General features: G+C 42.1%; 2 protein-coding genes across 7 annotated transcripts in view; both read left to right on the forward strand.

Moving 5' to 3' along the window:
• IFT81 (intraflagellar transport 81) overlaps positions 1-2,879 on the forward strand; it is a 61,896-nt gene extending 59,017 nt beyond the window's left edge. The window contains exon 21 of the transcript XR_013940353.1: positions 926-2,879. The gene's annotated coding sequence lies outside the window, so the exon portion shown is untranslated. The remainder of the gene's footprint in view (positions 1-925) is intronic.
• A 13,783-nt stretch (positions 2,880-16,662) lies between these two features.
• The window catches only part of ATP2A2 (ATPase sarcoplasmic/endoplasmic reticulum Ca2+ transporting 2), a 45,710-nt gene continuing 40,103 nt past the window's right edge, over positions 16,663-22,269 (forward strand). For 2 of the 6 annotated variants that reach the window (XR_013940351.1, XM_080559493.1), the window contains exons 1-3: positions 16,666-17,628; positions 18,693-18,710; positions 18,799-18,881. Coding sequence is in view for 2 of the 6 variants with exons in the window: in XM_080559493.1 (XP_080415619.1) it covers positions 17,511-17,628; positions 18,693-18,710; positions 18,799-18,881 (219 nt within the window). In the remaining 4 variants the exon portion in view is untranslated. Of the gene's footprint in view, positions 17,633-18,692; positions 18,711-18,798; positions 18,882-22,269 lie in introns of all 6 variants that reach the window. The other 4 variants (XR_013940352.1, XM_080559495.1, XM_080559494.1 and 1 more) reach the window with 3 other exon arrangements.

Consider the following 22,269-nt stretch of genomic DNA (forward strand, 5'->3'; position numbering starts at 1 on the left):
GAGAGGATATGAGAAAAAAAACAAATCATAGGATAGGAGTGAATATGCTACTGAGTTGAGCTGAAGAGAATATAGAAACCTGTGCATAGCCAAAATGCGTATTTTCTTGACCAGGGTTTCTCGTTTTCAAAAAACACATAGATACGAGAAAACATAAACAAAGCAAAAAAGGGACAAAACCCCTCATAGCTTCCCAATGACTGTCCAGAAGTTTTTTGGCTGCCTCCAGCCTGAGCATGTTTTCCTCTGGCATTTGGCCCGCTCACAGGTCATTCAGTCCACTGGCGTATGTAATAAATACCAGACAGAGATGATGCTTTGGACAGAATGGGAACACTTGTGACCTAAACAGGACCTGGATCTAGAACGGGGTGGACTAAGGATAACAGGGGCATAGAACCAGCAAGTATCAGCATACTCCTAAGTGCAAAATCTTTCTCAGAATTGCTCCTGTTTACCTCCCTTTTGCTTTTGAGCTACTCAGTTTGCTCTGGAAGCCAAAAATGAAAACAGCACAATATCTGTTATCTGAAATAGTAAGAATATCCGTTATCTGAAATAGCACCTGTGCTTACCTGAGATAACTGAATGACTTTTAAAATTATTTCTTTAAAAGAGAGGCCATAGCTTTTTTACAGCTGCTCAGTTTAAACCTGACCATTGCATTTTGGTCACAACAAAATAGGATCAAACTGCTCTGGGTACAGATCCGGTAAAATTGATACAGTTACCTCCTGGCAGAATTTGGCCCAACACGCCTGGAACATCCTTTGGGATTATTCAATTCAAAATATTGCACTAATCCAATCTCCTGAAGTTGCCAAATGTTGTAATGTCTGGTATCAGCATGTGGTGTTTTATATTTTTTGATGCAAGCTTGGTCTCTTGTTAATAGGGTATTTCTCTGGTTTCTTACTTCCCCCAGGTCTGTCAGCTTTTGGGCTAACCCCGAGAAGCCTGAGAACAAACTTTGCTTTCAGTACATCAGAACACCATGCTCAAGTCAGAGGAAAGTTTTTTTTTGCTTCCTTCAGTTTAGTGTCTCCTCTGAAGCTGATTCCCACAGATCAAGAAAAGTATAGCATTTTTAAAACAAAACATTTGTTAACGAAGGATTTCCTGGATTTTTCTGCTTTCTTATTTACACTGTGATCTGGACACTGTGAAACCACTGTTTAACTTCCAGTATTATTTATGGAAGCCAGGCTGTTGCTGTTTCCAGCCCTTACAGAGAACTTTCAGTTTGCAGTTTCAGTACCAGGTGCACAACCCTGGCTTAAGTTAATCAGCTGAAAAGTATCACACCGTAAGTACGCAGCCCGCTGGAGCCCTGTCTGAAGTTCCACAGGTAGGGCCTTTTTGCAGGCTGTAAGCTACCTCAGTAGTCGGGGTCCCAAATCAAGAAAGCTCCACGTCAGTGAGATCAGAACTTGGGATTGCCCAGCCTTTTCGATGCAGCAGAGGTAGGTACTAGTTTGGGAGCGTTCCTATTGTGCACAGAGAGAAATTTGAAAATTTACCAGCTCACTTATCAATACAAAAGACTTCATGCCTGAGCACAGAAACAGATTTTAGGAAATGAACCATTTTTATGAGGCTTTGCATGTTACAACTACTGATCAAAACTCTTCAATTCACAATAGAAAGAAACAGGCAAGGAATAATGATTTAAGCAAACTGGATCCAGCTTCTGTGCTGTCAGCGTGACTACTCTGACTTACAACCATGGTGAAAAAATCAGTCTGTAGTGTGACCTTCCCCCAGCATATGGGCCCTGGGTTTGCATGCTGCAGCATTATGCGCTACCTTTCACAGCTGCATAAACTAAATGCAAAGTAGTTTTAAATCGTTAGAAAAACAGAAATCAAGATTTTTAATTATTTTGCATGAGCAAAAACCACCATGTGTATGGTACAAAGCAGTACAGAATCAGGTCAATGAAGTTCACGTGACTGCTATCTGAGCGAGGTTGTTAATGATTGCACAATAGGGAGCTTTAACGAACAGAAAAGGATGAGAGAGAGCAACAATAAGTAACTTATTGAAAACTCAGTTCGGGTGCTCCTTTACCTTACAGTTCTCCTGTCCGACACCTGCAGCTTTCTGTCACCTGGCAGAAGACCTGGCATCATTGCACAAACTTCACCGTCACACCAACATCATTTACAGCCACCAGAAGTCTTCTAGGATGACAGATAAAGGTTAGAGCCTGCTGATGACCCAAGTGGATGTCAGTAGGATGGAATACCATTACTTTCAAATGCTTTTTTGAAAACCTGGGGAAACACATCCCCAGAGTCTTTATTTAAAAGTATTAAGACTACAAAATCAAAAACTTGCTCAAATTAGAAAATGCTGGGTTAGAAAAAGAAGCCCGGAATCACGTAATTAAAGATTACTTTAGGGTACATGCATGGAAAGGCAACCTTTCTTCTGGCATTTTCTAACTTCAGTGTGCTTGCAAATTATTCATATTTTGGCAAAGATATTGGATATGTAAAATGTATATATTATATATAGAACCGTATTTATCTCTGGTATATTTTTGTCTCATAAATGCAGTTTCCTGTTTCCATGTTAAAAATTACAACATTAACATATTCAGATGCCAGTTGCTGGATTTATTTGCTTCTTGATAATCCAAATGCTGAGCCTGGATGTGCTCAGCCTCTCCATACTTCAGTCTTATCTAGCACTTTTTCTAAGCCACCCAGATAAATTATCTCAATGTCCTGAGGTAAAGTGATTCTCTTGTCCAGGGTGTCTGGATTGCTCTTTTTTTTTTTTTTTTATGCCACACAATCATAAGCTCAAGTGTTAATACCGATGAACAGAAGTTTTCTATATTTCACTAATTTAATTTTAAAAAAAATGTGCAATGCTGTACCAAGAATTTCGAAATAAAAGTGGCTTTAAAAACACTGCTTTAGCAGGAATGTGGCCAATTTATTTCAGTGTGCAACAATCCACATAAATAAAACCAACACATGAATCTGAAAATAATCTTTATGTAGAATTAAAAAAGTGGAAAAAAGAATAGAGAAGGAGACCCGCTAATTCATCTTCTTTCAAATCATGTAAGAATGAAACATTCATTTGCACTTGAACAGATTTAGTTCTCCAGAAGGAAGCAAAAAAAGTTTCCCATGATTTTTTTCCTGTAAATTTTGTAAAAATCCTTTGAGTTACCAAGTTAATATAGAAGCAAAAAGAACATATTTAACTTTTATGGCATTCAAATTCTGAATCATACACCTCTCTAAAAGATTTATTTTCATTCAGATCCTCTTTCTGTAATATGGATGTTCTGCAAAAGCAGCAAACCGCTGCTCTTTGTTGCTCTGTTACTGTTCAGTATCTCAAAGTGCTTTAAGTGGAAGTAAGTTTCGCAATGTATTGTGCAGACACTTCAGTTTCATTTAATTCAATGCAAACCGAGGCGCTGCTAAATCTGAGAGCAGAGCACAGCGCCTTCAGTAGCCCATCTGCACGCCCATTCCTTAGCCTTCCTCCTTCTTTCCAGCATATGTACACTTCCAGAAAATAAAAGGCGGGCAACGCACTTTGCATCCTCTGGCCTGGTTAGGGAACTAACATGACACAGACCCCAGAAAACATACATGCAAGATGCAGGACATTGAACTTATTAGTTTCAGGAAATCCTGATTGCCTCCCTTCAGAGGTTAATGAAAGATAATTGTGTACATTTGCCGTTTGTTACTCAAATATCACTTCCTTATGACAGTACGTGTTACCTAATCTGCAAAGGTCAATGAATTACTCTTTAGTTCCTTCCAAATGCCTGTGCAATGAACTTTGCCATTTTTAATACAGACTTCTCAGTAAAGAACTGGTGGTACAGGTTTGAGGCTTAGAACACCTCTCAACCTGAAAGCACCTTTCATCATGCCAATGTACTTCTAGCACTAACCATAGACCTTTGTAACTCTCAGACCCAAGCAGAGACTTCCCTGTCAAGCTGATTCACAAATTGCACAGAATCTAGCACAGGCTAAGCACATAAGGAGTGTAGTTATTTGCTTTTTTTTTTTGAATCCTCATGCGATATAAATACGATTACCCAATGTATTGGTCCTCAAACACAAGTGGAAAGAGATTTAGGAAAACTGAGATGCACTATTATCTGATGTATGACAATAGGTAATAGCTTGGGTGAACAACATACTCTGCACCGTCAATTGGATCACTTAGAAAAAGAGGAGCTAACATGGAAATATTGCAGATCCACAGCCGGTCAAAACGGCATAAATACACAGAGACTGGTACGACTGAAATCAGTCCTAAGGCAGCACAGAGCTGCGGACTTTTCACCCCTGTGGGGCTCCACTGAAATCAGGCATGTTTGTAGGGATCCTCAGCACAGCTTACGGGTTTGGGGGCTGTATTCTGAACCTCTGTGGATAGTTCGAATAGCACTAGAAATCTCCATGTAAAACCAGGACAGCAGGGTTTAACTTAGCAGGTAGTGGAATGCACAAGCATAGCACAGAGACAAGACTGGGGAATTAGGCTGCTGGCAAGGAGCAGCTGAAAGCTGATTGAACACAACAGATTGGGCTCTCATACTGGACAGATAGGCAGCAGCTATTTAAATGGAGCATTAACGGTTTTGCTCTTAATTATTTCCAAACCTTCCAGCTAATGCAAACTCAGTATGACATGTATCCCGGCCTCATTTATTTGCCGTTTCTGTAGGAATCCAGTTAAAGGAGAGTTGAATGGTGTGTTGAGAATTTCTATTTAAAACCATTTTCCTCTAACTGCTGGGCTTCTTTCTTCAAGCAGCTCTCGTGTAAGTAATCAAATATATACCTCACAAAAATGCTTACTTTCTCCATTTGAATTAGGATTTCTTTCTGAAATGACGCTGCCCTGCAAGCCAAGGAATGGTCGTCATTCTGACCCGGCGGCAGGTGGAAGGCCACTAAACTCCAGAGCGAAAGGGAAACTTTATACCTTCACAAAAGGGAGATTCCTGTCCTCACAGTTGTGTATCAGTTGCTTTTTGGTCTGGGATGACCTGAGATTGTGGCATTTCTATGTATAGCACAGCTTTTTCTAGAAGTTTTAAAAAGTATATTAGTCACAAGTTTTATCTCAGATAATTGTATAATTAGATTTGTGAAAGCCACAGGGGCTGGTTTATACCTCAAAGAACAAGACTAAATAACCTCATAAACCTTTACTAATAAAAACGTCAAACAACTCAAACATCCCTGAAATAAGAGAATGACCTTCCAAAATCATGTTCCAGCAGAACGTTTAATGCAACTACTTCCAAAAACGAGCACTTTGAGCCTTGTTTTCAGACTTGTATTTTCTATACACCCTCCAATATACTATCTGCCAACAAAAACTGGAAACCCTCATCAATACTAATGTAGTATGGATCCAGGGTAGGTATACAAAAACACGGAGAGGAGAGGAGAGGAGAGGAGAGGAGAGGAGAGGAGAGGAGAGGAGAGGAGAGGAGAGGAGAGGAGAGGGAGAGGGAGAGGGAGAGGGAGAGGGAGAGGGAGAGGGAGAGGGAGAGGGAGAGGGAGAGGGAGAGGGAGAGGGAGAGGGAGAGGGAGAGGAGAGGAGAGGAGAGGAGAGGAGAGGAGAGGAGAGGAGAGGAGAGGAGAGGAGAGGAGAGGAGAGGAGAGGAGAGGAGAGGAGAGGAGAGGAGAGGAGAGGAGAGGAGAGGAGAGGAGAGGAGAGGAGAGGAGAGGAGAGGAGAGGAGAGGAGAGGAGAGGAGAGGAGAGGAGAGGAGAGGAGAGGAGAGGAGAGGAGAGGAGAGGAGAGGAGAGGAGAGGAGAGGAGAGGAGAGGAGAGGAGAGGAGAGGAGAGGAGAGGAGAGGAGAGGAGAGGAGAGGAGAGGAGAGGAGAGGAGAGGAGAGGAGGAGGAGCTCAATTGGAAGGGACCTTCAAAGCTCATGTAGTCCAACTGCCTTCAGGGCTAACCAAAAGTTAAACCATATTAACGAGGGCATCATCCAAACGTCTCTTTAACACTGAAAGGCGTGGGGCATCAACCACCTCTCTCGGAGGCCTCTTCCAGGCCTTGCCCACCCTCGTGGTACAGAAATTTTTCCTAATACGCACTCTGAACCTCCCCTGGCACAGCTCTGTGCTGTTCCTGTGCGTTCTGTCCTTGGTGAGCAGGGAGAAGAGATCGGTGCTTCCCTCGCCATTTCCCCTCCCAAGGAAGCTGTAGAGCAATGAGGTCGCCTCTCAGCCTTCTCTCCTCCAGACCAGGCAACCCAGGTGTCCTCAGCCTCTCGTCATAGGACATTACCAGCTTTGTTGCCCTCCTCTGCACGCTTTCAAGGACCTTAACATCCTTGTTGTATTGTGGAGACCAGAACTGCATGCAATATTCAAGGTGAGGCCGCACCAACTCTAACTATAGCGGGAGAATCACCTCTTTTGACCAGCTGGCTATGCCGTGTTTAATGCATCCTAAAGTGCAGTTTGCCTTTTTGATAATCCGTCATAATGATCTATCATAAAGACTGCTGACTGGCATAAATCCAGCGCATCAGAAATCTGTCACGGTGAATTTATAGCCTGAGATTTGTATATTCCCTTCATTAAAAAAAAAACGCAACGTCTGCTTTTTATTTCATCCAACTCAGGAAAGGAAGAATGTCCTCTCACCAAAATGAAGTGAGAATGAATTTAACTGAGCCTTTTTCCTAATCAGAGTAATTGAATTCATTCTTCTTTGAGCCAAAACAGCAAAAAAATGAACTACTGGTACTGCCTCAGTTTACCGTGGTCATGATGTATCTGTTCTGAATGACTGAGAAATTCGGAATGAATAAAAATGCACAGAAAAAGTAACAGAGCACTATCTCATATGTGTCAGCCAGGATCAAACAAAAGGATTATCTGGAAAGTCATGGTTTCAGGTGGCAACTACAGCTTTACACAAAAAATGCAAATGTGGAGGAGATAAGTGTTTCCATCAGAAAGCTGGACATGCCACTTAGCAGCAGTTGCGATCAGTAGCCTGTATTCCTAGCCACGTGGAAAGATACAGGTTTTTCTCATCTTCCAAGATGGCTGTAGAAAGAAGAAACAGAAACAATAGGAGCTAATGGCTCTAGCACTTCTTATTCAGCACAAAAATGATTATGAAATGCCCAGTTCTAATATTTTCAGGCCTTAACAGGTGTCACGATGTAGAATGTAGATGTAGAATGTAGAATGTCACGATGTAGAATAATCCTCAATTTGTCTCAACATACAAGGACATTGAATGCTGACCATGAGTCCATGTTTCGTTAGGGATGGTGAGCATCCGCTGGCTTTGACAGAATACCTGCAGAATTACCACAGCTCAGTGAGTGTGGACATTTTGAAAAAAGTCCTTAAAGGTGTTGCCTTTAAAGGTCAGCCTAAAGCAGTAGAGACCTTCTGGCTTTGCAGAGCAGCATGGAGATCTGCACAGCAAATATGAATTAGCAGATCTGCTCATCCCTTCCTACAGCTGTCATAAACAGGCGCTATAGGCATACAAGCCAGAAACAATTCATGTCTTTATCACTCTCAATGAGATTTTCGTTTGTCTTTCTTCTTGGTCTTTTCTGACACATTTGAAATGTGAAAACTCTTAAATGTGAAAGGTAATCAAGTTCACACTCGGGAATGGTACATGAACTCAACATACTGCCCCAAGGCTTAGGCCTGAAGGAATTTCAGCTGTGCGGAGATCCGATGGAATAAATGAAGACAGAAATACAAGGCACATGCTGACATCGCTAACTATGAGAACAGACAGGCATTATGGGATTGATAAAAATAGTATGGGGGTAGAGGTGCATGCAAACCGACATGATTTGCAACGACAGTGACTCACATTCCTTTTGCACATTGTTCTAGCTCGGTGCTGCCATGTCCTTCCCAGATGAAGGCAACGCCACCCAGCACAGCTGAGCCCATGTGGGACAGCAACAAGGCTTGCTCTATTCTCAGCGACTGCTGCAGAAGTTCTGCCACACCTAAATTATTCCTGGAGTACTTGGTCCTCCTCCTCCACTTTCTGCATGGCTGATTGAAGCTGCAACCTGGCCCTAATTTTGCAGCTAGTCTCAACAAGTACAGTTAACAGCCCAAAGCATTCCTGGCACACTGGAGCAGACATGAGCAAGTCTTTTAGTAGCTGATACCCAAAAGAGACAGAATATATTTTCCAATTATGGATTTTGGATAAAAGTTAGGAGTTACGAACTCCAGCTAGACAGTTTGTACTGTACCTTCCATTTCAGCTACGGATGTGAAAGATTCTTGAATTTGCAGTCAGAACAAGGTAGGACAATGTCTGCTAATGCTTTTACTTTCTGTTTGCAGAGACTGGAAGAAAAAAAATCTAGTTTCTCCACAACGCAGCAAGTTTTTGTTCCAAGCTTCATTTCGCTACCTCATTGAAGACAACATATAGTACTGTGTGTTTTTCACATTTCTTGTGCTATAAACAAGAAAAATAGATTATTTATTTTTTCGTATTTAACCATCCTCATACCTCATATTTATCTGTTTTTATATCACTATATCATCTATGCTAAATGTCGTTATTTTTATTGTACAAATAGGGCACTGAGAGACAAAATGCTTACCTACATAAGCCAGTGGCAGAGTTGGAAATAGAATTGTGGTGTTGTGACTTTTTTTTAAATTCCAATTCAATATTCATTAACAGAAAATTCAGAATCTTGATCGACAACGCACTTGGATTTAAAACATTATTCTGCCCAGTTTTAAGATACTGTATTATGTCTCCAGATGGCTTTTTCTTAGAGCTATACAGCTGGAGTACAAGTGTTCTGAAATGTCCCAACTGAATTTCAAATGAATATCAAAAATAGGCAAGGATATACATGATACATGCAGAATATGTATCTAGGGAAATCACAGAAGATCTAGTTTCCACTAGTTGGTTATACATAAATTATTTAGGCAATCTTAGTAAGCCTGTTGATTAGCTGGAGGCAAAGATATCTATTTTAGGTGTACCTAGGGTCAGGATTAACTCACAAAACGTGGATGGCATTGCCAATAAAACAGCTAGAATCATTTCAGCAACCTCATTAAAAAATGAAGTAGTCTCCTTTTATCCCTTTAAAAAAATCTTTTAAGCTTTCCTTGACAAAGAAGACGAGATTTTTGAAAATCATGTGATAAATGTCTTATAAAGCTATACTAGAAACTATCTAGGGTGACTGGAGAAGGAACAGGACTGAGAGCCAGGAGACTAATTCTATTTCTAGTTCTGCCATAGACTGTGTGACTTTGAACCTCAACGTCTGTTTTTGTGAAATGGGGATGATAATATTTACTGTTCTCTCAGGGATATTGTATAATATCATTTTCATCAAGGTTTATGGAATGCCTAGGATCTTAGATTAGAAGAAGTTTCAAATTATTAATAAAATAATAGAAACCACAATATCAGCGCTACTATTAAAATAATGTTTGTTAATGTTATTAATATTAAATTATAAGCTTGATAGCACGGTTCTCAAGAAAAACCCAACCTGGTCATAGCAGGAATATCATTCTAACACACTTCTAGGAACAAGAAAGCTGCCGACATAGTTTCAACATGGGAGTGGAAAAGAATTCGCGAAGTTCTCTGTCTGAGCAATTGTAGGTGGTAGAAATGAATATCTTTTCAATAATGCTTTGTGACACAGGAGCAGAAGCAGCTTTAAGAGCTGAGCAGTATTTTTAAAATATGACTCAGGAGAGGTTTTCTTTTGCTAACAGAATTGGGAAAAAAAATGCAAAAAAAACCACCCAGGAGTCAAACAATCTTTTAGAAACCAGGAACCTTGAAATAGAACAAGTATTGTAGGTCAGGATAATTTGAGTTCACATGTAACACCATCGGCACAGAAGAAATCTATGCATAATAAACAGAGAAAACCAGACCTGATATATTGGAAGCCTTGAGCTCTGAGAGATTAATCATAAGAATTTTTGTTTTCTGAGTGACCAAAAACTACCACAGGTAATTTGGGAGGTTAAAACCCCCTTCAACAACCTATCATTTTCATGAAATACCTAGATAGATTGTATTGAACAGCAGAAATGAGATAAGGAAGCAGAAACATGGAAGATCAATACAGCAGTTATTCCACTAAAGCAAAATGCATTCAGATTTGGTTAGAGTCACATTAACAGAAAATGAAGGCAGTCCTGCAGCTTCTCTTTTCTTCCTGGACAGCCCACATTAGGAAGCTGATGTGAGGACCTCAAGAAAGGTAAGGAAAGGTGACAGACACAGTTTAATTGCACCCATTAATTGCACACTGAAATATTGCCTTTTTAAAAATAAAACCCACACAGACTGTGGGTTACACAGATTTCTGATGGTTCAGACTGGAAGAATGTAACTGGTAAACCAAAGAGAGCATTTGGGTTTGATCTCTCTTTTTTTTTTTTCCTATATCATGGGAAAGGAAAAATATTCAACGTAAAAGAATTTTAAATATTTTGGAAATTCTATATAATGTATCACATGACTAACAAAGGGGCTTGTTTGATGGTATAGCAGAATTTTATCAATGTCTGCAAACTGAAGTGTGTTCCTTCAGTACGCTGGTAGTAACTGAAAATGAAGTAATCTCCATGACTAAGGTGCTACTCACCTACATGGAGCACATAAGGATGTCGTGCTTTCAGTCTTGAAAAGTCATAGAGAGTGTGACTTCACTGTGATTCAGCGAATATATTAAATGATAGATATGCATTGCACAGGGGAACTGATCATGGCACAGTACTATAACACCAAAAAACACCCAAAATATACCGTTTACATACCACCCTGATTACAGCCTCTGATAGTGGCAAGAGATGCAAAACAGAAAGTTTTAAAAATAAGTAGTTCGGATAGTTCACTTCAACCTAAGACTCTTACTATATCGAGCTTAAGTAAATAGAAGGTGAAAGGACAAAAAAAATTGGCACCTGTGAGCTACATTCTGTCTGTCATGGCTGCTCACAGACTAACATGAACATACGAAAAGTATGTACTTTTCTCAGCCATCCTTCTTTCTTTCTTCCATCCTATCACAGGCTGGATCGTGCAAAGCACTGTGTATGAGTAATTTCCATTCTCTTTTCCTTTCAGTGTACAAGACTGGTTCTGTCCCCATAAATATCTACAAAGCAGGAAAGGAATTTGAATTTATAGTGCCCCTAGAGACGGATACAATGGTACTATTAATCTACAGTAATTATTGCCCTACCTTGTAGCTGGTAGTTTCTAGGACTTGTCATTAGCTTGCTAAGCACCAGACTAACTCACTTATACCTGATTAGTATAGAAACAATGTGCATTAAATTTTCAAGAGAGCGCACAGTAAAATCTGAATGCCATGGTTGCATTTCTAATACACTCAAGAATCACAAAAAGAAAACCATCCAAAATAATTATCTTAAGTTTTAATACTGTGAGAAACCAGGCTGTGTTGTGTGTTTGTGTGTCCAACTTGGAGCTGGCACTCACTGTTTTGAATGCCAGAGACAGACGGCTTCAAACCTGAAGCAACTTCCTTGCTCTGAAACCGGTGGCCCGCTAAATTCTACAGGTAAGTAATATGTAGTGTGACCACAACTATGACATCCCAGTTAGCCATCAGCTTGTTACAGACATAAAATATAGGGCAATTTTATAATGCCTCCCAAACAGCAAACTCTACCATTTGATCAATATTGTGGCTGACCCCACATCCTTACGAGCTTGGCAGTATCCCTAGCCACTTCTACAGATAGCAAAATTGAGCTCCAGAAGCACACAAGGGATATTTACAAAGGAGAAAAATGGCAGCTAGCTGCCAAATTAATCAGAATTAGACCTTAATTAGATGGAAAATTCAGGTCAGGATGAGAACATAATTCAAATCTCGTGGGCACCGACCAGTGCTTTATTTCTAAAGTTGTTGTGCATTTTTAAGATAGCAGTCAAGCCGATTTGCCTTTAAGAGAAATGACTCGGCCAACAAATAAAGATAAAATTATTTTTTCAGATATGATGGGTCTTGGTTCTGATGCTCTCTCCCATACTTCTAGATCTCCTATTGACGTCAGTATTAGGATAGGCAGATTTTTCCAAACAGGGAAATGGAGATGATCGTGGTAAATACTCTAATGGATACTTCAGTGAGAAACCAAGTGACTATCAATAGGACACAGAAATAAGTGAGGAAATCTACCAACGCAAACTGTGATCTCTTATTGCTATTGGCACCAAGATCAGAATCGGGCTCGCTGTCTCTTTTACACTACCAAGGCAGCAAGCAGCTGCTCTGTGCAGGAGCAGTGATCCAGTTCTAGAAATCTCCCAGCAGCAACCCTACCCTTTGTGTTCACGGTCTCTCAGGTCTCTGTGGTAGTCACATTCTACCTGCTGCTGATACAGGAATGCACGTTGCCTAAGCAGAAAACAGATAAAGCGTAAACTCAGATTATCTTAATTGTCAAATTTCAAACTCATATTTAATCCCTTTTCTACTGGTTTTGTGTAACTGTTTCATTGCAATATTTTTTGCATTTTGCTGCTTAAGCCATAAGCTTCTTAAAGGGAGAGAGGGGAAAAAAAAAACCTTGACATAATACCACGAAATCAAAGAGCAAGCTGACTGGAAAAAAACAGTTACTATATTTAAACTGCATTATCCTATCACAGATTTGCAGTTTTTAAACCTTTCCACTTTGATACAGCATTTTTGCAGTATTTTAATACGTTTTGGTAGATTTCAAGTGGCTGAAATATTTTAATAACTGTAATTTAAGAGGAATAAAATAGTACCGTGGGAGGAAGAAACAATGCCCCCGTTTGTCACTCATGAAGATGTGTGTTTGAAATCATCTGGGGTAATAAGAGCAATGAGTCTGGTGGTCTCACCCTAAGTCTCATTAGGCAATTAGCCAATCTGCAAAAATCATTACACATTTTGGCACGGTTAAGTAGTATAACTTTGTCTGTGTCCACTGAAAGAGATCCAGGCCTGGAATAAAAGGCTACTGCTGGTCAGCACGACAAACCGCCATTTTGTGTGTGGGGTGCCTCTCTCTGCTGCAGGTAGATCCAGTAAAAACTAGTAATCTTTGAAACTTGAGCTTGAACTTGATGTTTTTGTGTACAAGACATAACCCACGTTACAACCAGTAACTCCGCTGCGAATCTGCTTTGCAGCAATATGGCTGAGTTAATGTTACTGCAATTTGAAGGAAGGCATCCTGCAGTCCTCTCTCAGGCCAAATTCCCATTTACTTCAATTAGTAAGCATTACAGGAACAGTTTTAATACTCCTGCCTGATGTGTTGGCTTCTTCTTCTAATATATTACACTGAAAGATAGCAGGCCAAATGTATGAATGGTGTACTTCCATTATGTGAATGGAATTTCATCAAGGCTAAAGCTTGTTGTGCTCCTTTCCAAGGTAACACTAAAAACAAACTGCAACTTTATTTTGTAACAGCAAATTAAACTGGTTTCCCTCTTCCTTACAGATGGAGAACGTAAAGCTATCTCCACATGCTGGAAATACTAGTCTCCTGGAAGCTTTCATTGGGCTTGGACAGCTTAGGCAGCGCTGAGGTGCCTTCCTTCTGATTGGGGTCAAGATAACCATATTCTTTGAGAGACAAGACAAATTTCTTAGGAAACTTTGTGAATCCCTTGACAACAAAAGATGGGAAGTAAGACTGTCTTCAATTCACGGTTTTAAGTTTATATGATATCACTTTATGCCAAAATTATCAGGTGCTGATTCTGTTGCAGCATCTACATGGGTATTTGTAGTTCATTCTGCACTATGTTGTGTAGGCCAAGCACTGTGTCTGCAAATATTTTTCAAATTTGCAGCTGACAAATGATCTTTAAGGATTTGAAAGGTATCACTTGTGTAGAAATCCTCAGTGATCAGCTAGCATCAATCTTGCACATCTGTGGAAAGGTGGGGAAACCACCATAAAGGAAATGCAGAGCTTTACTGTGCTCTGGAAGAGAAAGTCCTGTAGAGCAGTCCTCGATTCAGCCATTCTTCTCCTGATGTTCACTGAGCTGTAACAACACCCGGTGGCAGAAAAAACACAGGCAGAGGACTATACTCTCGGGTTCTTTCCACATTTTATGTAGGGTCTGTGTTCAAAAGATGCAAAAGAATGGGAAGGATCAAGTCCTCTGTTCTCAGTGGAAGAGAGAGAAACAAGGGAAGCGGAGTTGTCAAGCTGTAGCTGAACTACTGAATCCTAGAGAATGCCAAGAGTTTACTGGGATTTGGTAGAATGCAAACTCTACTCTCCTAGCCACATTTCTGTCTGTTAACAAGTTGAAAGGACACCATATCTACTTTTTTTTACACACTCTGCCAAGTTCTAACTGCACATGCCATTGTTCTGGTATGCTTAAATAATTTTCCGTAAGCCTTTTTGGAGGCAGGCACAAAAAGGAAAACAATAATGACATACAAAATATATAACAAAGGGAAATAATTATGAAATATGACCAGTTTTTTTCCTAATACCAGTTTGTTTTGAAAATTGTTACTGATGCTTAATTATATTGCTTTTTCTATAACATTTACAAATACTTCAAAGTAGTAAGAAAACGAAGTGCATGACTTTCAAGTGCTTTACAGGGGTTCTTATATACAGTCTAGTAAAATATGCTTGAGGGGAAAAATATTGGTGTGGTAAATGTATTTTTACATAATGTTACGTATAATGTAAGCTGTGTTAAAGTGGTAGAAGATTGGAAACTACCCAGACATACCATACTGTCAGTCAGTGAAATATATTAATTGAATTAGCTGGGCTTACTGTGTATATATCCATTGTGGAAATGACATGTCTCTTAACGTTGCATATGCACATACTATGGGGACCGATGTTGAGTCTATCATTCGGAGGTGTTTGATGATAGAGGTACATATGTACTTGTGTGCTGGCAAACTGAAAACTTAGGTGTGGCTTAGCTGGGCCTGTGACAGGCATTCATCGGTTGTTCTGCTGGCACTGTGTTTTTTTCTAGGACATTGTTTTGTAAGAATATGAATTTCAGATGCATGTGTACCTTCTGATTTCAGTTATGTTTTTGGGATGATGGAATCATGTATTCATACAGTATCAAGAAAAATATCAAAACAGCAACAAAAATATACAGTAAACTGTATGTAAACTATATAGATTCTCATGTTGACATTCTTGCCTCTGTACCAGGGTATGTGTACGTATATGCAGGGGATGCAGTGGTACAAGAAGCAACATAACTGTATTCAAGCAACATCTGGCCATGCAGATTAATCCTGCTGATAAGCAAGATAAAATTAATATGAGCATGCAATAACTAATTCTCATACTTGAACTAGGTCATCTGGTTGTAAGTCATGAATTCTATTCAGAACTGCCCTGTGAAGTGCACACATGCAGTCAAGAAATCCTTATCTGGACATTGGCTGGTTACACAGGAATCTCTTCTAGGACAGCTGTACTTTTGCTAGAAAGGATAGAGGGCAACACACAGCTTAGAATGTCATCATTTAATATTGGCTGTCCCCTCTCCTCACTTCTCGTGCCAATACAGAGGTAAGATTAAGAGATTTTCCTTCCAGATCAGCCAGTTCCTCATAGCACGATACTGTGGGTGGTTTTTAACACTGGTGGATATGCAGATTGTATGTAGGATCTGCATTTATGTAAGCCAGGACACATGTACAGATCAGCTTTTGTGGTTGCACACGCATACACAGGAGCGTTGGTTGGAACTGAGTGCTTTTAAGGGAAGGTATTTATATTGTGTCCTGTATTGTTTGCCGTGTGTTATGTATAGCTGGTGTCACTAGTGTCGGCCAGTGCTGATCCCTCTAACAGCTTGTGTTGTGTTCCCTGAAGTTTCTGTGAATTGCTGGGGAGGATAGCTAAATCAGTCAGTTTTCTGTATTCTATATTAGTTTTTCAGTCTGTGTCACTTACCGAGATACTGCGCTGAGGAAGGCTGGTATCTCACACCACACAGGCTGCTGAAATCACACCGTGCAGTTTATGCCTCCTCATGTTATCTCGGTGCAAGCCAGGGCTGAGTGTGCGTGTTACGGTTATGCTGGCGGGGCAGGGTGCGACGGCTGGAATGGGAACTGGGGAAGGCTCGTGGGAGGCACTGCTCTGTCAGCACAGGCCCCGTCACGGCCGGGGCAGGACCTCTGGGGTGCAAACCCCTCAGTGCATGTACGGGGGCACACACCTCGTGATTTTTTTCTCTCCTCGGGTGGATTCAAGGCTGGACGAGGTTCCTGTCACCACGGAAGCGGAGACAGTCCCACTCCCACCCTTGGGTACTTGAAGCTCCTGTCACGACACAAGCGGGGGCAACCCCACACGCGACCCCAGTCACGACAGGCCGCTGCACTGAGGCGCCTATCGCCTCATCCCTCCCTGCTGGGCGGCATCCCCGCGTCCCCTCATCCACCAAACACGGGTCGAGATCGGACCAGGAGGCGGCTGCGACCCGGGGCCCGGCCGGCTCGCCCCCCCGCCTGCGGGCCTCATCCCCGGCAGGGCGGAAGCTCTCCCGCCGCCGCATGAGGCCTGCAGCGCCCGCCTCCGCCTCCTCCCCCGGTCGGAGGGCGGCCGCCCCGCGTTGCGCAGGACCGCGCCAGGCACCGCCACCGCCACCGCCATCGCCTCAGCGGCCCGGGCGGGGCCGCGCCATCCCCCGCCCCGCTCCGCTCGTCCCGCCAATGAGCGGCGTCCACATGCCGCGGCGGCGAGTGGGGCCCCGGGCGGCCCAGCTCCCGTAAGTTACATTAGAGCAGCCGCCGCCGGTGCGCGACCGGACCCAGAGAACCGAAGGGGGGGGGGATCGAACGAGCCCGCAGCCGTGACGGCGGCCTTCGGCCGTTGAGGGGAGGATCGAGGCGGCGTGTGTGTGTGTGAGGGGGGCGTAGCGACCCGTCCCCGGCGGGAGGCAGCGGGGCGGCTGCGCCTTTTTGTGTCCGTCCCCCCCCCCCCCCCCCCGCCTCTCGGAGCCGTTATCGCCGGCCGCGGGGGCGGCTCGGAGCTCGGGGAGGCGAAAGGCGAGGCGGCGAGGCCACCCGGCCGCGCTCTGCCCCGCGCCCCTCAGGCCGCAGCGGCTCTCCTCAGCCAGGCTTCGGGGGTGCCCGAAGCCCCGCTCGGCTCCCTCAGAGGGCGTGTGGGGTGGGAGGGGGGGCGGGGGCTTTTTTTTTTTTTTACATCGGTTTTCCCCCCCCCTCCTTTTTAATTTTTTTTTTTTTTGGCTTCCCCTCCTGCCTCCTTCGGAAAGAGCGAGGCGGTGAGGTGGGCTCGAGGGCTCCTGTGGTGCGGGAGGGGTCTATGGTGATAGCACGGGGGCGGTGGGGGACAGAGCCAGGCGCTGAGGGGGCTGAGGAGGGGGCTCTCCGCTGCGCCCGCCGCTGACGAGGAGGAGGAGGAGGAAGAAGAAGAAGAAGCCAGGCACCGTTTGCTGCTCCTTGCCCCAGCCATGGAGAACGCGCACACAAAGACTGTGGAGGAAGTTTTGGCTTATTTCGGTGTCAACGAAAGCACTGGGCTCAGCCTGGAGCAAGTCAAGAAGCTGAAGGAGAAATGGGGCTCCAACGGTAGGTGAACCGGCCCCCACAGCCCGCTTCCCTCGGCCGCGGGGATGCTGTCCCTGGCATTCGTCTTCTTTTCTCCCTCCGCTCCCTTTTTTCACTCTTTTCTCTTTTCCGCTCATCGTTCTCGGGGCCCGGTTTCAAGGCCTGACGTGTATGTATTTGCAAAGCCGGCATCTCTTACAGGACCCGGAATAGGAGCGAGGGAGAGAAGATGGCTGACTTGAACTCCACCTCGTGGGTTTCTTTCATACCCCGAGCTCGCGGGGCTGCTTTGGGAAGGAGGATGTCACCTCCGTTTCCTTTCACCTTAACGGTGGGAAATCTTCTTCCATTCTGAAATGAAACACCGTGGGTTTTTTGTCCGTCTTGACCTTCATTTTTCTATGCTTTCCGATACCTTTCTGTCCCTCATTTTACATTCTTCTCCGGAGTCGGGACACAAAATTCATCAGATAGGGTGATTTTTAAAAAAATCTTCATTATTCGGCCTTACTAGTCCCTTTTGAACTCTGATGGCATTGCGTAAAGATGCAAAGCTGTGAGAAAATCATATGTATTTCTTTTTCTTTAGCTTTAACTCCCCTTTCATGCCTCTTGTATTGCTAAATGTACTCGTGGGGAAATAGAGAGCAGAAATGAGAAAATCCTGAAATGGAGAAAAGCACTTGAAATATTTTGAACCAAGTTCCTTCTTTTATTTTTTTTTAAGTGGTTGTGGAGGAAAATCCTTGTCAGAAAGCATTTGGAAAGCATTTTAAGCCTTTGACCCTTTGTATGCAGTAACAGCAGAAGTCACACAGCTGGCTGGAGTGATGACTTGGCTGAATTTACAACCCTTAGCAGCTCCCAGCTAACCTGTATGTGTCTTAAAACGCAAGACTAGCAGGCCTATTCAGTTCTTATAATGAGAAGAGCCGCTTTAATTGCTCTTAAGGTATGGCTCTCAAACCCAGCTGAGTTGGGTGTACAATGCAGAAGCAATATCTGGTGGATGCATTATAATACTCTAACATTTCTTCAATGATTTCTTCTCTTTGACATGCTTCCTGAAAAAATCTGACTGACAGAATTACCGGCTGAGGAAGGTAAGCATTTTTTTGAAATCTTCTAGTTCTTGTCGATAGTTCATCCTTTTTTATATTCGTGACTAAATGTCATCTTTACACATTGCAGGAAAAACCTTACTCGAGCTTGTGATTGAACAATTTGAAGACTTACTAGTTAGAATTTTGTTGCTGGCAGCTTGCATATCTTTTGTAAGTATGAATTGTTCTTATTTCATTGGCTTGTATATTGCAGACTCAGAAATGACGTATGTTCCAACATATAGGAACTGTACACACCTCTTCTCTTCAAGAGGTAGAAGCATAAGATACTAAGTAAATCACTCTCTTTTAAATTGGTTGCTTCCTGAATGGATTTTTTTCTATGCTAGAGAAGAAAGTTTCGGGGAATCTTTCACTGCATGAGTCAGAAGTACGTAACTACGCTAGGCAGGTATTTTAAAAGTACTTCTCATTCAACCCTGCTTGCTTATTTGAAGTGGGATTTCCCAATGCTTTTGTTGGCTTTGAAAACTAACCTTGAGTAAGTGTTTAACTGGTCATCCTTCTTGCCTTTGAGTTAACTGTTATCAAGCTCAATGTATAATCGCTGCAAGACATTTTTGGATGCAGTGCGGACTGTAAATAGAATTTACATGGCGATTATTCCAGTTGCCTTCCCTTCCTGATAATAGCAAGGTGACAGTTGTTGCTTTTGACAGTGACAAGAATGATGACGGCTGTGATGGCACCACTGTTGACCAAATTTGGTAACTGACCTTTGGATAGTCTAGTCATAAAATGAACATCTTGCTTTGTGTACAGGATTAAAAGAACAAGAATGAAACTTTTTTTTTAAAGCACATTTAGTTGGTCATCTTACGTAATATGTAAAGGGTATGCATTTACAGAAAAATGGAAATCTGAACGAAGTTTTAAGTCTAGAAGGAAGTTGAAATCTATGCATCTTAGGGAGCTGGATGACAGGAAAAAAAGTGCAGAATATTAAATTGTTTCGGTAGAAATAGAAGTTTATAGTAGACTTTGCCCTCGAGTTGTAATTAACTACTTGGAAAAAAAAAAACCTGCAGCTGTTGGGGGTGTGGAAATTGTGACTCTAGCTAAGGGCAAGGTAATTTAGATGGGCAGAGGAGAAACTGTTCTGTAATGGGGGAGGATGTGGAGATGGGGGAAGGGTTGACCTGTTGTGGCTGCTGCCGCATGCCATGGTGCTGATCCTTGACCAAGGGAAGCTTTATCTATCCCCACACTGACACCTCCTTTCAAAATGCGCTGGGTTTTGGTATGTATATACCGTTACCAGCTGAGCAGTGGTTGGTGGCATTGATCTTGGCTGTGGAGACATTGATGCTTTACTCACTCTTCTGTTTCCTGGGGAGGAAATCGGGCTGCCCATAGAAATTTGAATAAACAGGTCATTCAGAAACCTTTTTTCCTCTTCTCTTTCTCATTTCTTTTCCCAGAGGATGGAAAGGGGATGAGATAAATGACAGTACAGAATATTGTTAGCCTTTCCTTCCAACATATATATTATTTTGTTTTTATTATAACCAAGTGAAGAAACCAACTTCACCAAACTTAAAGATTTCATTGCTGAATATGAGTATTCAGTACAATACTAGACAGAAGTCATATAATACACACTGCTAAGCACGCTTTGCAAACTTTATTAGTAACTGGATTCAATTTCTTTTTTTCAGTATGCCTAATTTTCCTGCCTAGTTAGGGGGAGACTGTAGTCGAAAGGAGTATAGGGTGTATCTGGGTTCTCTGCTTTTGTGCAACTGGCATGGTGTATGACCTTGGGCTACTGCTCTGCCTTTTTCTCTGTCTCCTATTTAAGAGTTATGGCTACCCACTGTAGGATTATTTTGGGAATAGCAGGGATTTTCCTTTTAATGAAATGTAAAGGAAAAAACCTGATACATTTTATTACAGCACTTTAAAAGCACTCCCCCTTTCTGTTTGTTTCTGGCTTTTTCCCTGTTCAGAATGTGATCATTGTCTGATTTTATTTTGTTTTGACACTTTTTCTTGATGAAAGCATATTAGAGACTTTTGTAGTAGCTGTAAGGAACTGTTGAATGTGTTCATAGATTGTATTGCTGTAAAATTGGGTGGAATTAACATCAACTAAATTCTAGGGTTCCTGAAAACATTTGAATAGTGTGTGTAGCTGTGTTAAGCATGTGGACAGTAGTTTTTCCATGAGAGAACATGAAAATATGTACGACTCCATTATTTAATGTAGTAAAGTTGAGACTAATAAATTATGCTAAGTCATTCTTATGGTAGAGCAACTTAATACTAAAAGTTAACTTAAATGCGTGTATTACGCTGTCTTTTGCAAGCTTTAGGAATTCAGTCTTGCCATTTGTACTGTTGGAAAGCATGCAAAAGTTCCTGTACCTTAGAGATCTTGAAATGGATAATTAAACTTAACATGGAGTCAGCTAAATTTGTGTTGCTTTAGGATATTGAGTAATACCACAGAGAGCTGCTCTTTCATCTAATGTGACTTTGCCTTTCTTGGGGACAGTGTCAGACCCCTCAGACTTAGACGTGGGACTGGATGTGCGGATTCACACTTCTGTTCAGTGACTACTTCTTACTATAATTTATCGCTTGATAGGCACTAAACTACAGTACTCAGGTAGGATGTTGGATAGTGTACCAACAGAAGTAAGACTGGATAATGGCTCTGGTTTGAAATAACTTCCAGCTGAAGACTTACAGACCTGGTGTATATCCAAAAGGGAGTTTCTGTCAAGATGCTTAAATGAATTGTTTACTTTGAATGACAATGAATGGGGGAAAATGGCTTAACGAGCTTGGGCTTAAGGATGAATGACCCCCAAATCTTGCTAAGTCTTTGAATTACTAGCAAGGGGGATGAAAGTTGAAATTAGGCATGAGCATAGCATTGACTTTATTTTTAAGCTTTTCTGAGCTTGTCACTAAAACTTGCTCGAATTTGAGCAGTTGAGTTTACTGAGGATCAGATGGAGAACATGCTTCACCGTGCTAGTGGCAGCAGGTCGGCATTGCGTGCTTGCAGGAAAGGCATGGGTGCTGTTAGGGCAGTGAAAGCAGTGGAGTTCTTCATTGTCAGTTTAAAGAAACTGTTGAACTTGAAGGTTCAGGTGTGAGAGATGGGACCTCAAGGTATGTTAGGGTACTAGTTTGTATCATGGAAGCTTCTCTGGTAATTGTGTTGTGATCTTAAATCGTATTAGATTTTTACTATTATGATTGACGGCTCAGAAAAAGTCTTTAACATCAAGATCTGCCTTCAGCTACATTTTTGTGTAGAAACATCACCTATTACATACCATAATATTCTGTGTTCAGAGTGCCTTTTGTGTCCTCTGCTCCCACAAGCCCTGTCAGGTATGTGTCAGTAAAATAAATCAGACTAACAGCTGAATCCGTGTCACCCTAGCTGATCGCGGGGGTCATATGCTGCCTGTTGCCTTGGCTGTGGATACCGTATGCTACATTCCAAGTCGGAACTGCTGTTACAGATGTGCCAAGTTAGTAACAGCTTCAATTCTTACACTGTTGTTCCTCCAATATTTTT

This window comes from Anser brachyrhynchus, assembly GCF_964034855.1.
Source record: "Anser brachyrhynchus genome assembly, chromosome: 17".
In the NCBI taxonomy this organism is placed as follows: domain Eukaryota; kingdom Metazoa; phylum Chordata; class Aves; order Anseriformes; family Anatidae; genus Anser; species Anser brachyrhynchus.